This window comes from Entelurus aequoreus, linkage group LG05 (assembly GCF_033978785.1).
Source record: "Entelurus aequoreus isolate RoL-2023_Sb linkage group LG05, RoL_Eaeq_v1.1, whole genome shotgun sequence".
Classification (NCBI taxonomy): Eukaryota; Metazoa; Chordata; class Actinopteri; order Syngnathiformes; family Syngnathidae; genus Entelurus; species Entelurus aequoreus.
The window spans coordinates 9,452,801-9,468,075 of NC_084735.1; the positions used below are offsets into that span (position 1 = coordinate 9,452,801).

The 15,275-nt window shown below is 36.3% G+C and overlaps 1 protein-coding gene across 16 annotated transcripts in view; it reads left to right on the forward strand.

Moving 5' to 3' along the window:
- The window catches only part of LOC133650133 (neurobeachin-like), a 164,775-nt gene that overhangs the window by 138,498 nt on the left and 11,002 nt on the right, over positions 1-15,275 (forward strand). For 10 of the 16 annotated variants that reach the window (XM_062047011.1, XM_062047007.1, XM_062047019.1 and 7 more), the window contains 9 exons: positions 1,194-1,306; positions 3,143-3,283; positions 3,482-3,601; positions 9,796-9,948; positions 10,024-10,338; positions 12,301-12,493; positions 14,423-14,494; positions 14,583-14,738; positions 14,809-14,979. In XM_062047011.1, the coding sequence (XP_061902995.1) occupies positions 1,194-1,306; positions 3,143-3,283; positions 3,482-3,601; positions 9,796-9,948; positions 10,024-10,338; positions 12,301-12,493; positions 14,423-14,494; positions 14,583-14,738; positions 14,809-14,979 (1,434 nt within the window). Of the gene's footprint in view, positions 1-1,193; positions 1,307-3,142; positions 3,284-3,481; positions 3,602-9,795; positions 9,949-10,023; positions 10,339-12,300; positions 12,494-14,422; positions 14,495-14,582; positions 14,739-14,808; positions 14,986-15,275 lie in introns of all 16 variants that reach the window. The other 6 variants (XM_062047021.1, XM_062047015.1, XM_062047020.1 and 3 more) reach the window with 4 other exon arrangements.

Here is a 15,275-nt window from a genome sequence, read left to right on the forward strand (position 1 = left end):
TCACAATGAAGTTGCAAAACAGTGCTAGCTGAACAGTTGCAGGCTTGATAAATCACAATAAAGTTGCAAAACCGTGCTCGCTGAACAGTTGCGGGCTCGTTTAATCACAATAAAGTAGCAAAACAGTGCTTGCAGAACAGTTGCAGGCTTGATAAATCACAATAAAGTTGCAAAACAGTGCTAGCTGAACAGTTTAAGGCTCGTTTAATCACAATAAAGTTGCAAAACAGTGCTGGCAGAACAGTTGCAGGCTTGATAAATCACAATAAAGATGCAAAACAGTGCTGGCAGAACAGTTGCAGGCTTGATAAATCACAATAAAGATGCAAAACAGTGCTTGCAGAACAGTTGCAGGCTTGATAAATCACAATAAAGATGCAAAACAGTGCTTGCAGAACAGTTGCAGGCTTGATAAATCACAATAAAGATGCAAAACAGTGCTCGCAGAACAGTTGCAGGCTTGATAAATCACAATAAAGATGCAAAACAGTGCTTGCAGAACAGTTGCAGGCTTGATAAATCACAATAAAGATGCAAAACAGTGCTTGCAGAACAGTTGCAGGCTTGATAAATCACAATAAAGATGCAAAACAGTGCTGGCAGAACAGTTGCAGGCTTGATAAATCACAATAAAGATGCAAAACAGTGCTTGCAGAACAGTTGCAGGCTTGATAAATCACAATAAAGTTGCAAAACAGTGCTCGCAGAACAGTTGCAGGCTTGATAAATCACAATAAAGTTGCAAAACAGTGCTGGCAGAACAGTTGCAGGCTTGATAAATCACAATAAAGATGCAAAACAGTGCTTGCAGAACAGTTGCAGGCTTGATAAATCACAATAAAGATGCAAAACAGTGCTCGCAGAACAGTTGCAGGCTTGATAAATCACAATAAAGATGCAAAACAGTGCTTGCAGAACAGTTGCAGGCTTGATAAATCACAATAAAGATGCAAAACAGTGCTTGCAGAACAGTTGCAGGCTTGATAAATCACAATAAAGATGCAAAACAGTGCTGGCAGAACAGTTGCAGGCTTGATAAATCACAATAAAGATGCAAAACAGTGCTTGCAGAACAGTTGCAGGCTTGATAAATCACAATAAAGTTGCAAAACAGTGCTAGCTGAACAGTTGCGGGCTCTATAAATCACAATAAAGTTGCAAAACATGGACATGTTTTTTCTCTGGGCCTGCAGGGAGGACCTACAACGATCTGAACCAGTACCCCATCTTCCCCTGGGTCCTGACCAACTACGACTCGGAGGAGCTGGACCTCACGTTGCCCGGAAACTTCCGAGACCTTTCCAAGGTTTGTTTGAGCGCTTCACACACGCCTTCGCCTCGTTACGCCGCCGTCAAAACGGTTGTTAGGATGTGCTCTCACGTGATCTTGCCAAATAGTGTGCAACTTAAATTATGCTCATAATGGCATTTACTTATATGACCCAATGCAAACAACCTTCCCTAGTCATGGTGCAAAAAAAAATAAAAATTACAAAAAATCCAACACAAAAGGTCAGCACACATGGTCACACATAAAAAACATCCATGCACCTTAAACAATTCTAAATGACATCCATTACAAAGCATGATGGGAAAAATGCAAAACTCTCTCCACACTTATCATGTTTGGTGCATTTTAGCTGCTTGATATTTCTGATTGATTACTAAACTTTAAGGAGGTCGTCACGGAAGTAACTCACATTCTTAATATTATATACATATATATGCATGTGTGTATATATATATATATATATATATATATATATATATATATATATATATATATATATATATATATATATATATATATATATATATATATATATATATATATATATATATATATGTATGTATGTATATATACATATAGTTTATATGTATGTAAATATATGTACTGTATGTATGTATATATGTATGTTTATATATATGTATGTATATATGTATGCTTATATATATGTATGTATATATACATACATATATATATCTATATGTTTGTAAATATATATACTGTATGTATGTCTATATGTATTTCTATGTATATATATATGTATGTTTATATATATGTATGTTTATGTATATGTATGTTTATATGAATGTTTATATATATATGTATGTATATGTGTGTGTTTATATATGTATGTATATATGTATGTTTATATATGTATGTACAGTATATATGTATGTTTATATATATGTATGTATATATATGTATATATACATACAGTATACATGTTTGTTTATACATATATGTATGTATATATATATATGTATGTATATATGTATGTTTATATATATGTATGTATATATACATATAGTATATATGTATATGTATGTAAATATATATACTGTATTTATGTATATATGTATGTTTATATATATGTATGTATATATGTATATATACATACAATATATATCCATATGTTTGTAAATATATATACTGTATGTATTTCTATATATATATATATATATGCATGTATATATGTATGTTTATATATATATGTATGTATATATGTATGTTTATATATATGTATGTATATATGAATGTTTATATATATATATATATGTATGTATATGTGTGTGTTTATATATGTATGTATATATGTATGTTTATATATGTATGTATATATGTATGTATATATACATACAGTATATTTGTATGTTTATACATATATGTATGTATATATGTATGTATATATACATACAGTATATATGTATGTATATATACATACAGTATATATGTATGTTTATACATATATGTATGTATGTATGCATGTATTTTTGTATATATACAGACAGTATATATGTATATGTATGTAAATATATATATATATATATATATATATATATATATATATATATATATATATATATATATATATATATAAATATATATACAGTATGTATGTATATATATAGATATATGTATGTATATGTATGTATGTATGTGTATACTTATATATATATATATGTATACATATATATATGTACTTAACATGCAGTCAGCCCTCGACCAAATATTTTTAGCCCAATGTGACCCTCAGGTCAAAAGGTTTGGACAGCTCTGTTGTACGTCTTTACAGTCTGCTTGTGAAGTGTTTCCATGCTCTCTCGCTCACGTTGGACCCTCTCTTGGTTCCCGCAGCCAATCGGAGCTCTGAATCCCAAGCGAGCCGCCTTCTACGCCGAGCGCTACGAGACGTGGGACGAGGACAGCACGCCCCCCGACCACTACACCACCCTCTACTCCACCGCGCACTCCACCCTCATGTGGATGCTCAGAATAGTGAGAGTCGGGATTTGAACGTGGAATTCGCCCGAGCCACTGTGATCATTGTGTGTGTGTGTGTGTGTGTGTGTGTGTGTGTGTGTGTGTGTGTGTGTGTGTGTGTGTGTGTGTGTGTGTGTGTGTGTGTGTGTGTGTGTGTGTGTGTGTGTGTGTGTGTGTGTGTGTGTGTGTGTGTGTGTGTGTGTGCGTGCGCAGGAGCCCTTCACCACGTTCTTTCTCAACGCCAATGGCGGAAAGTTCGACCATCCGGACCGGTCCTTCTCTGGCATCGGGCGCTCCTGGAGGAACTGCCAGAGGGACACGGCCGACGTCAAGGTAACTCACTCTGAAATGCTGTACCTAATGAAGTGTCCTCGTGAATGTAACTACTATGTAAAGTGAAGTGTCGACTGAAGCACATTTCTCCATAATGCTAGGTTCACACCAACGGCGCTTTAAAGCGGCATGCAAAGCGGCGTTAAAGCGTAACAAAGCCTGATTAAAGCGTGAGGGTCGTAATGGATCGTGGGAAAGCTTGTTGTGAAGCGGGACATGCGGCAAGTTCGCCAAAATTTTTTAAACGGTTTCAAAAAATTCTGCGCTCTGTCAAGAATGGAATAAAGCGCAGAGAGCGTATCAAAGCGTGACAAAGCCTGACAAAGCTCAGCAAAGCTTGACTCAAAGCGTAGGAAAGCTTAACAGATCTTGGTTCAAAGCGCAATAGGAAGTGACTGTGATATTGACTAGTGACATTGAAACTTTATGTAAAACCAACACAGGATTACAAATCCATTCTCTTTTGCATCATTGCCTTTTTTATACGATGATCATTGTTTCTGTACTTCTGCTGTTTGATGTTGCAGTTTGACATTACTGTCTATAATTGTTCTGTATGAAAATGTTAATAATAAAGAGAATATGTTACGTTTTATAAAAGAAATGCCTTTTATTATTGTCAACTAGCATAAGAAATGAAAGATAGATATTTATTAAGATGACAAAGAAATAAAAGAAATGAAGATATAAAACATAATATAACGGAAGAAAAAGAGAAATTGAAAAAATAAATGAATATAAAAAAGAAAAGAAAAGGCTTTTTTTATTGTCAACTAGCATACGAAATGAAAGATAGATATTTATTAAGATGACAAAGAAATGAAGATATAAAACATAATATAACGGGAAAAAAATAGAAATTGAAAAAATAAATTAATATGAAAAATTAAAGAAAAGGCTTTTTTTATTGTCAACTAGCATAAGAAATGAAAGATAGATATTTATTAAGATGACAAAGAAATAAAAGAAATGAAGATATAAAACATAATATAACGGAAAAAAAATAGAAATTGAAAAAAGAAATTAATATAAAAAATAAAAGAAAAGGCTTTTTTTATTGTCAACTAGCATAAGAAATGAAAGATAGATATTTATTAAGATGACAAAGAAATAAAAGAAATGAAGATATAAAACATAATATAACGGAAAAAAAAGAGAAATTGAAAAAATAAATGAATATAAAAAATAAAAGAAATGCCTTTTATTATTGTCAACTAGCATAAGAAATGAAAGATAGATATTTATTAAGATGACAAAGAAATAAAAGAAATGAAGATATAAAACATAATATAACATGAAAAAAATAGAAATTGAAAAAATAAATTAATATAACAAATTAAAGAAAAGGCTTTTTTTATTGTCAACTAGCATAAGAAATGAAAGATAGATATTTATTAAGATGACAAAGAAATAAAATAAATGAAGATATAAAACATAATATAACGGGAAAAAAAAGAGAAATTGAAAAAATAAATGAATATAAAAAATAAAAGAAAAGGCTTTTTTTTATTGTCAACTAGCATAAGAAATGAAAGATGGATATTTATTAAGATGACAAAGAAATAAAAGAAATGAAGATATAAAACATAATATAACGGAAAAAAAATAGAAATTGAAAAAATAAATGAATATAAAAAATAAAAGAAAAGGCTTTTTTTATTGTCAACTAGCATAAGAAATGAAAGATAGATATGTATTAAGATGACAAAGAAATGAAGATATAAAACGTAATATAACGGAAAAAAAATAGAAATTGAAAAAATAAATTAATATAAAAAATTAAAGAAAAGGCTTTTTTTATTGTCAACTAGCATAAGAAATAAAAGATAGATATTTATTAAGATGACAAAGTAATAAAAGAAATGAAGATATAAAACATAATATAACGGAAAAAAAAGAGAAATTGAAAAAAATATATGAATATAAAAAATGTGTGGAAAACAGTATACTGAGTTTTTCTCATTTTTTTTCTTATTTTTGTTGTAACAATGCACAACAGAGCTTGATAATCGTGTCAGAGCGTCATGATCGCATCAAAGCATAATAAAGTTCAATAAAGCGTAATAAAACATACCAAAGCGTGATTTAAAGCGTATCAAAGCGGGATCAAATCGTGAGGAACGGTAACAAAGCGGCAACTAATTTGTATCAGAGCGTATCAAAGCATAACATTACTTCGGAGATCGGGATATTCGTGGAAAAATTGACAAAAATGACGGCGCTTTGCTCGCCGCTTTAAAGCGCGGCAAGCGCCGTTGGTGTGAACCAGGCATTAGAAACAATGTCAATATGATTAATTGGTTCCAGCCTCGACAAAAGTCCATATTTTACAGAAGGTTTGTCCACTTTGAACAAATTATGAAGTGAATACTTTATGTCAAACATACCAAGGAGGCAATAAATTAATAACTAGGGGACGGTGTGGCACAGTTGGGAGAGTGGCCGTGCCAGCAGCCTGAGGGTTCCTGGTTCAATCCCCACCTTCTACCAACCTCGTCACGTCCGTTGTGTCCTTAAGCAAGACACTTCACCCTTGCTCCTGATGGGTCGTGAATGGGTGAATGTGGAAATAGTGTCAAAGCGCTTTGAGTACCTCGAAGGCAGAAAAGCGCCACACGAGTATAACCCATTTACCATTTAACTATCTCTTAATTAAAGTCACACGCACGGAAGGCATTTTGCTGCCCTCACAAATGATCCGAAATCACAACAATCCTTAACTTTAACAACCGTATTGCTACATTAATAAGCATTTCAAAAAGTAAAATCCTCTTACATCGGAAAAGAGCAACTCACGAATGTGTGTGCGCTCAGGACACAAAATGAATACATTTAGTCGATGTAAAAAAATTTTCGAATGAATTGTGATTTTTATTTTAACGGTTTTTAATCAATAAAAAAAATTTGATTTTTGTTTATATTTTTTATTTTTTTTAAAGTTTTATTCAAATCTGTCCCACCACGTTATTTTATGTGCCAGGAAATAATATGCGTTAATAAAATGCTTCATCTTTTCTTACTAATTATATTTATTTCCCTTTTCGACATTAAAAATCATGTACTGTATGCAATTGCATATCTTTTCAAATTCACTATTATCAAAATATTATATTATCATGTATTCCAAAAATATTTTTTGTTAAAATAAAGGTAAATACTGTACTTAAATTTCTGTTTGACTTGTGATTTCAAAACAAATTATCAATCAAATTTTAAGACTGTAAAATTGACAGTAGATTTTACGGTTAAAATACATTTTTTTTCAACTTTGGTACTGTATGTACGTATATACTGTATATATATACAGTATATAAATCAACTTTGGTACTGTTTTTTTCCCATATACAATAAGACACTAAAACATTAAAAAACAAACAAAAAAAGCATTAAAACAACAAGCTTTTACGGTAAAAAACAAACAAACTGGCAGCTCTGTTGCTTGAATTTTACCGCTAAAAACAGTGGTATTGTTTCTCCATTCCATTCCATTTATTCAATTTTCGAGGTTTCACTGTACGTCACTTTTTCTAGCGGGGGTTTTGGTATGCAGCGACCATTTTTATACAGTTTGTCAACCTCTAAAGGCTTAGTGGCCACAGCACCTTTTAGCTCTTATTTCCAAAATTGTGTACACTACTGAATTGGGGTCTTATGGCCACGTATGTGGACACTTATACTGCCATCTGGTGGTGTCAGAAGAGTATAACTTACAATGGAAATTGGGGGGAAAAAGTGTAAAAATAAGAATTAGCATGTCACTAAACATGAAGTACACATTTGTGTACTTATGGACTAAGTACACCATATCAAAAGATGATTCTTAGTTTTTATTCTAATTAGGGTCCATTAAACCCAAATAGTAAAGAGAAATTTAAAAAAGCATGTAAACAAACAGCTTGGGCCTTAAGAGGTTAAAGATGCTAAAACAATCCAAAAAGATGTCATTGTCTAATATGCATAATTGGCCATGACGCATGTCATTGGAATTGTAGAGAGGAACATCGGTTACGGTTCTTCAGCTGGCTCGTCTTACTTTAGCACTTGGCGGTCACTCCAGCAGCACTGAGAGCGGACTCAGACAAAACCGCCTCGAAGTAATGTTGCAATTTTCAATGCCAACAAAGAAATCGACTCAAAAAAAAACGCTCCAACGTAAGTTAACTGTCAGGTTCTAACACTGATGACATCTATTAAACAGACAAAGAAGCAAGGAATCAAACAGCGACAGAATTAAATTTGTCTCAATGAGGAGAAACGCGTAGATGCTGTACCCTTGTACACTGTCGTCCCACGCTCTGACGAAAGATTGTACGCCTCCTCTTTTATTTGGACTTTCCCCGATTACATGGCAACAGCTGTTTCCAAGGGAGGGGGGTCGTAAACAGCCATCGCCTTTGATTACAAAACAGTTCAAAGAAAAGGTCGGTTCAAAGAAAAAGTCGTAAAACAGTTCAAAGAAGAGGTCCCTGGAGCTTGGGCAGGTCCTGCTTCCTCTTCGCTTTTGTAGTTCTTGGGTCAGACCATATCTTTCTGTTTGATTACAATACGTGAAAGAAACCGAACACCTTCATGTTGCTTCCCATCCTACACAGTGGAGTTTTACAAGCCTTCTTCTTGGTAGGATCAAAGACAGCTTTTGTCTTCTCGCCGGGAACTCGTGGCAACACAAAGTTTGGTGATGACTTAGATACAATTATTTCTGACTGTTAGAATAATTGTTTCTAAGTTATCACAAAAACTTTGTGTTACAAAAGCTGTCTTTAATCCTACCAAGAAGAATGCTTGTAAAACCCCACTGTGTAGGGGGGGAAGCAACACGAAGGTGTTCTGTTTTCTTTCATGTATTGTAATCAAGCAGAAAGATATGGTCTGACCCAAGAACTACAAAAGCGAAGAGGAAGCAGGACCTGCCCAAGCTCCAGGCACCTCTTCTTTGAACTGTTTTACGACCTTTTCTTTGAACTGTTTTACGACCTTTTCTTTGAACCGACCTTTTCTTTGAACTGTTTTGTAATCAAAGGCGATGGCTGTTTACGACCCCCCTCCCTTGGAAACAGCTGTTGCCATGTAATCAGGGAAAGTTTTCTTTCATGTATTGTAATCAAGCAGAAAGATGTGGTCTGACCCAAGAACTACAAAAGCGAAGAGGAAGCAGGACCTGCCCAAGCTCCAGGCACCTCTTCTTTGAACTGTTTTACGACCTTTTCTTTGAACTGTTTTACGACCTTTTCTTTGAACCGACCTTTTCTTTGAACTGTTTTGTAATCAAAGGCGATGGCTGTTTACGACCCCCCTCCCTTGGAAACAGCTGTTGCCACGTAATCAGGGAAAGTTTTCTTTCATGCATTGTAATCAAGCAGAAAGATATGGTCTGACCCAAGAACTACAAAAGCGAAGAGGAAGCAGGGCCAGACTCCCCTCCAGGCGACCTCTTTTACAACTGTTTTACGGACCTCTGAACTGTTTTACGAACCTCTCTTTGAACTCTTTTACGAACCTCTTCTTTGAACTTTTTTACGACCTTTTCTGTGAACTGTTTTACGACCTTTTCTGTGAACCGTTTACGACCTCGTCCCTTAGAAGCAGCTGTTGTCATGTGGTCGGAGAAAGTCCAAATAGAGGGGAAGGCGTACAATCTTTTGGCAGAGCGTAATGACACTGTACAAGGGTACAGATGTCCAAGCGTCTCTCCTCAAATTGAGCCAAATTTAATTCTGTCTCTGTTTAATTCTTTGCCTCTTGTCTTGTTTAATAAATGTCATCAGTGTTTGAACCTGACATTGACATTAACTAAGGCTCCACTTTTCCCCAAATTTGCTAGCTTGATGCTAATATACATTGGATTTGCTGTTGACATGCTACTGATTAGCATTAGCCATTTTTACATGGCGTTTTCAACACCTCCAAATGTATTAAGTAGAACTACAACTAAGATGCACGTTACAATCAAACAGCTGGTTTTTAATATGTACGACACGTACAGTATTAACATTTTTTAGGGCGCAACAACAACAACAAAAAACTACTGCCAGCTAACATCAGACTTTACATCTTCTAAAATCTCCAATACCATCGGTAAAAACAAACAGGAGCTTTTGTTAGTCTGACCACTCAGCTCAACATGTTAGCCAGGTGACGTCTTCTTATGCTCTGGCGGAGCAGGTGTGTGTGAGACGGTGCCTCGTGTCTTGCAGGAGCTCACCCCGGAGTTCTACTACCTGCCCGAGATGTTCGTCAACAGCAACGAGTACGAGCTCGGCGTGCGCGACGACGGGCTTCCTGTCTGCGACGTGGAGCTCCCCGTGTGGGCCAAGAAACCCGAGGACTTTGTGCGCATCAACCGCATGGTGAGGCGGCGTCTGTTGGCGACTGTGTTGTGGGGGCGTGGCTTCACGCTGACCCCGCCCATCCCTCCCGTCCAGGCGCTGGAGAGCGAGTTTGTGTCGTGTCAGCTCCACCAGTGGATCGACCTGATCTTCGGCTACAAGCAGCGAGGGCCCGAGGCCGTGCGGGCGCTCAACGTCTTCAACTTCCTGTCCTACGAGGGCGCCGTCAACCTGGACGTCCTGGAGGCGCCGCAGAGAGAGGTGGGTCGCCACGGCAACGGGTCCCACAACGACGCTGACGCCTGTGTTTTACGGCGGCAGGTGATGGAGGCGCAGATTCAGACGTGCGGGCAGATCCCCTCGCAGCTCCTCATCGAGCCACACCCACCTCGCTCCTCCGCCATGCACCTGGTGAGACGCCGGCCAATCACACGCCTTTGTATCAGCATGTTCATGTAGAACAGTGTTTCTTAACCATAGGGCCGGGGCCGCAAAAAAACATCTGTTTGTCAGCTGTGGTCTGTAGTCAGTTGTAGTGCACTTTTCCACCACTTGGGGCAGTAATGACAATCTCAAACAAACAGGAAAAGTCTGGAGTCTTTTCACTGCTGTTTGCTTCCTCTTTTCATTCCTGTTTACTTTCTGTTTTACTTATTGTTTATTCCTTGTCTTAATTATTATTTACCTCCTGTTTTGGTTCTTGTTTACATCCTGTTTTCATACTTGTTAACTTACTGTTTTGATTTGTGTTTACATCCATTTTTCATTCCTGTTCACGTCCTATTTTCGTTTCTGTTTACTTTCTGCTTACTTCCGGTTTACTTTCCATGTACTTCCTGTTTTTAATCCTGTTACTTCCTGTTTTGATTATTGTTTACTTCCTGTTTTGATTTCTAGTTACTTCTTGTTTTCATTCCTGTTTGTCCTGTTTGAATCCTATTTACTTCCAGTTTCCATTCCTGTTTATGTGCTGTTTACATCCTGTTTACTTCTTGTTTTCATTCCTGTTTGCATTATGTTTTCATTCATGTTTACTTCCAGTTTTCATTCCTGTTTACTTCTTGTTTTCATTCCTTGTTTGCATTATGTTTTTATTCCTGTTTACTTCTTGCTTGCTTCCAGTTTACTTCCCATTTACTTCTTGTTTTTAATCCTATTTACTTCCTGTTTTGATTCCTAGTTACTTCCTGTTTTCGTTCCTCTTTACATTATATTTTAATGCATGTTTACTTCCAGTTTTCATTCCTGTTTGCATCCTGTTGACTTCCTGTTTTTATTCCTGTTTACATCCATTTTTCATTCTTGTTCACGTCCTGTTTTCGTTTCTGTTTACTTCTTGCTTACTTCCGGTTCACATTCCATTTACTTCCTGTTTTTAATCCTATTTACTTCTTGTTTTGATTATTGTTTACTTCCTGTTTTGATTCCTAGTTACTTCCTGTTTTCATCCCTGTTTATGTCCTGTTTACTTCCTGTTTTCGTTCCTGTTTTAAAAAAAATGTCATTCATGTTTACTTCCATTTTTTCAAACCTGTTTACTTTGTATTTTCATTACTGTTTACATCCATTTTTCATTCCTGTTAACGTCCTGTTTTCATTTGTGTTTACTTCTTGTTTACTTTTGGTTTACTTCCTGTTTTCATTGTTTACTTCCTGTTTTGATTCCTGGTTAATGCCTGTTTTCATTCCTGTTTATGTCTTGTTTACTTCCTGTTTTCGTTCCTGTTTACTTTTTTTTTTCATTCATGTTTACTTCCAGTTTTCATTCCTGTTTACTTCGTATCATTCAATCCTGTTTACATCCACTTTTCATTCCTGTTGACGTCCTGTTTTCATTTGTGTTTACTTCTTGTTTACTTTTGGTTTACTTCCTGTTTTCATTGTTGTTTACTTCCAGTTTTCATTCCTGTTTACTTCCTGTTTTCATTCCTGTTTACTTCCTATTTTCATTCCTGTTTACATCCATTTTTCATTCCTGTTAACGTCCTGTTTTCATTTTTGTTTACTTTTGGTTTACTTTCCGTTTACTTCCTGTTTTCATTGTTGTTTACTTCCTGTTTTGATTCCTGGTTACTTCCTGTCTCCATTCCTGTTTTCAACAAACAGGAAAAGGTTCTGGAGCTAAAGTCATAGTAAAGTCTCTCAAGTGCAAAAATTATGACCACTGTAGCCTTTTTGTCTGCCCGAACCCAAACCATTTAGTGAGTCCGCCTCCTTTCTCAGAGGCCCCGCCTCCCTCAGTGTGTGAACCTGCAGTGACCCTTTTCTCCCACTAATGGACCTTTTCCCTTCCTTCCTTCCTTCCTTGTTTCCTTGTCCCACTGGTTCTGTCTCTTCCTCTTCCTCTTCCTGTCTCTCTGTCTGTCTCACCAGTGTTTCCTTCCCCAGAGTCCTCTGATGTTTAAGGATCAGATGCAACAGGACGTCATCATGGTGCTCAAGTTCCCCTCCAACTCGCCCGTCACGCACGTGGCCGCCAACACGCTGCCGCACCTCAGCATCCCCGCCGCCGTCACCGTCACCTGCAGCCGCCTCTTCGCCGTCAACCGCTGGCACAACACCGTCGGTCAGTGTGTGTGTGTGTGTTCTTGTATTTCTAGCCTTCTTGAGACATGAAGAAGGAAAAGTATCTTCCATATGAGGAGGTGTGAACAAGTGATGACGTAAATCATGGTCCCAATAACATTGCATCTAATAGACAATGTCTCATTAGCACCCCTGCTGGTGACATCTAGCAAAATGAGGGTGGTCCCAAAAAGGAGGGATTTTTCAAATGGACTGTGTGTCGCTTTTAAAAGTGCTCCCCCTCTGGTCAACATATGAAATAACAAGTGTGTGTAAGAAATTGAAATGTGCCCCCCCCTTTGGTTAAAAATTAATTAAAAATAATAATAAATATGTATATAGAGACATACTGTAATAAAAACCAATTACAAACAAAAAAATTAACTAAAAGCAGTCTTTTTCTCACAATGTGTCGACTTTTTTCTTATAAAATTGGAAACAATTTCTCATATTCTTTCTGTTTCTGTAATATTGCAATATTTTCTCGGTAAAATTATCACTTTTTTAATGTAAAATTATAAATTTTTAATGCAAAATGGCGACATTTATCACAATATTGCCAATTGTTTAGTTGCTCTCGTGAAATAGTGACATTTTTTGAGTAAAATGATGACAATAAAAATGTCAGATTGTTATAATGTTGACAACATTTTCAATTTTTGTTATAAAATTGTGACTTGTCGAGCAAAATTATGACTCTTTTCATAAAATTGGCAAAAATGTAAGCTTTTTCTTGTAAAATTGCGACTGTTAAAGAGCAAAATTCCAACTTTTGTCATAATATTGCACAAATGTTCAGTTTTTCTTGTAAAATTTTGACTTGCGTTGAGTAAAATTACCACTTTTATTATAATACTGACAAAATTCTAAGTTTTTCTTGTGAAATTTCAACTCATTTTTCACAGCAAGCTTTTTTTATATTTGCATAGCATGTATATATTATTAATGCTGTAAATACACTTCTTTATATATCTAGAAAGGCTGGTCCTAAAGAGGTAGGCATTTTTCTCAGGGCTCAAGATGGTAACAAATACAATAATGTGTGTATGTGTGTGTGTGTGTGTTCTTTTTTTTAAATATAATTATACATTTTTAATGCAAAATGGCGACATTTGTCATATAAAATGCTGACTTTTATCGCAATATTGCCAATTGTTTAGTTGCTCTTGTGAAATAGTGACATTTTTTGAGTAAAATGGTGACAATAAAAATGTCAGATTATTATAATGTTGACAACATTTTACATTTTTGTTATAAAATTGTGACCTGTCGAGCAAAATTATGACTCTTTTCATAAAATTGGCAAAAATGTAAGCTTTTTCTTGTAAAATTGCGACTGTTAAAGAGCAAAATTCCAACTTTTGTCATAATATTGCACAAATGTTCAGTTTTTCTTTTAAAAATTTGACTTGCGTTGAGTAAAATTACCACTTTTATTATAATACTGCCAAAATTCTAAGTTTTTCTTGTGAAATTTCAACTCATTTTTCACAGCAAGCTTTTTTTATATTTGCATAGTATGTATATATTATTAATGTTGTAAATACACTTCTTTATATATCTAGAAAGGCTGGTCCTAGGTCTCAAGAAGGTAACAAATACAATGTGTGTACGTGTGTTTGTGTGTGTGTTCTTTTTTTAAACTATAATTATACATTTTTAATGCAAAATGGCGACATTTGCCATATAAAATGCTGACTTGTATCGCAATATTGCCAATTTTTTTATTGTTCTTGTAAAATAGTGACATTTTTTTAATAAAATGATGACTTTTGTCATCATTTTGCCAATAATAATTTCCGATTATTCTCATAATATTGCCAACATTTGAAAGTTTTCTTATAAAATTGTGACTTTTGTCGAGTAAAATTACGACTCTTTTCATACAATTGGCCAAAATGTGTGCAACTGATGTGTGAAATGCTTCCAGGCCTGCGTGGCGCCCCAGGATACTCCCTGGAACAAGCCCACCACCTGCCCATCGAGATGGACCCTCTCATAGGTCAGTTTGTAGCCAATCAGAAGGAACCCTGTCTTTAAAGGGGGGCGGGTCTTACGGGACTAACGTCTCCGCGTGGTTTGGCCCCCAGCGAACAACTCGGGCACCAACAAGCGTCAGATCACCGACCTGGTGGACCAGAGCATCCAGATCAACACGCACTGCTTCGTGGTGACGGCCGACAACCGCTACATCCTGGTGTGCGGCTTCTGGGACAAGAGCTTCCGCGTCTACTCCTCTGAGACGGGTAGGACCGCCGCGCGGAACCCGGCCCCGCCGCTTTTCGCCGGCCGCCTAACCGTGTGGATTGTGAGCAGGGAAGCTGACCCAGATCGTGTTTGGCCACTGGGACGTGGTGACGTGTCTGGCCAGGTCCGAGTCCTACATCGGAGGGGACTGTTACATCGTGTCGGGCTCCAGGGACGCCACTCTTCTTCTGTGGTACTGGAGTGGACGCCACCACATCATTGGGGACAACCCCAACAACAGTGAGTGTTAGTTCCACACTCAGCTTCCTCTTCTCAGTCCTGTTTACTTCCTCCTATGATTCCTGTTTACTTCCTCTTTTGATTTCATGTTTACTTCCTCTTTTGATTGCTGTTTACTTCCTCTTTTGATTCTCTTTACTTCCTGGTTTGATTCCTGTTTACTTCCCCTTTTGTTTCCTGTTTACTTCCTCTTTTGATTCCTGTTTACTTCCTCTTTTGATTTCTGTTTACTTCCTCCTATGATTTCGGTTTACTTCCTCGTTTGTTTCCTGTTTACTTCCTCCTATGATTCCTGT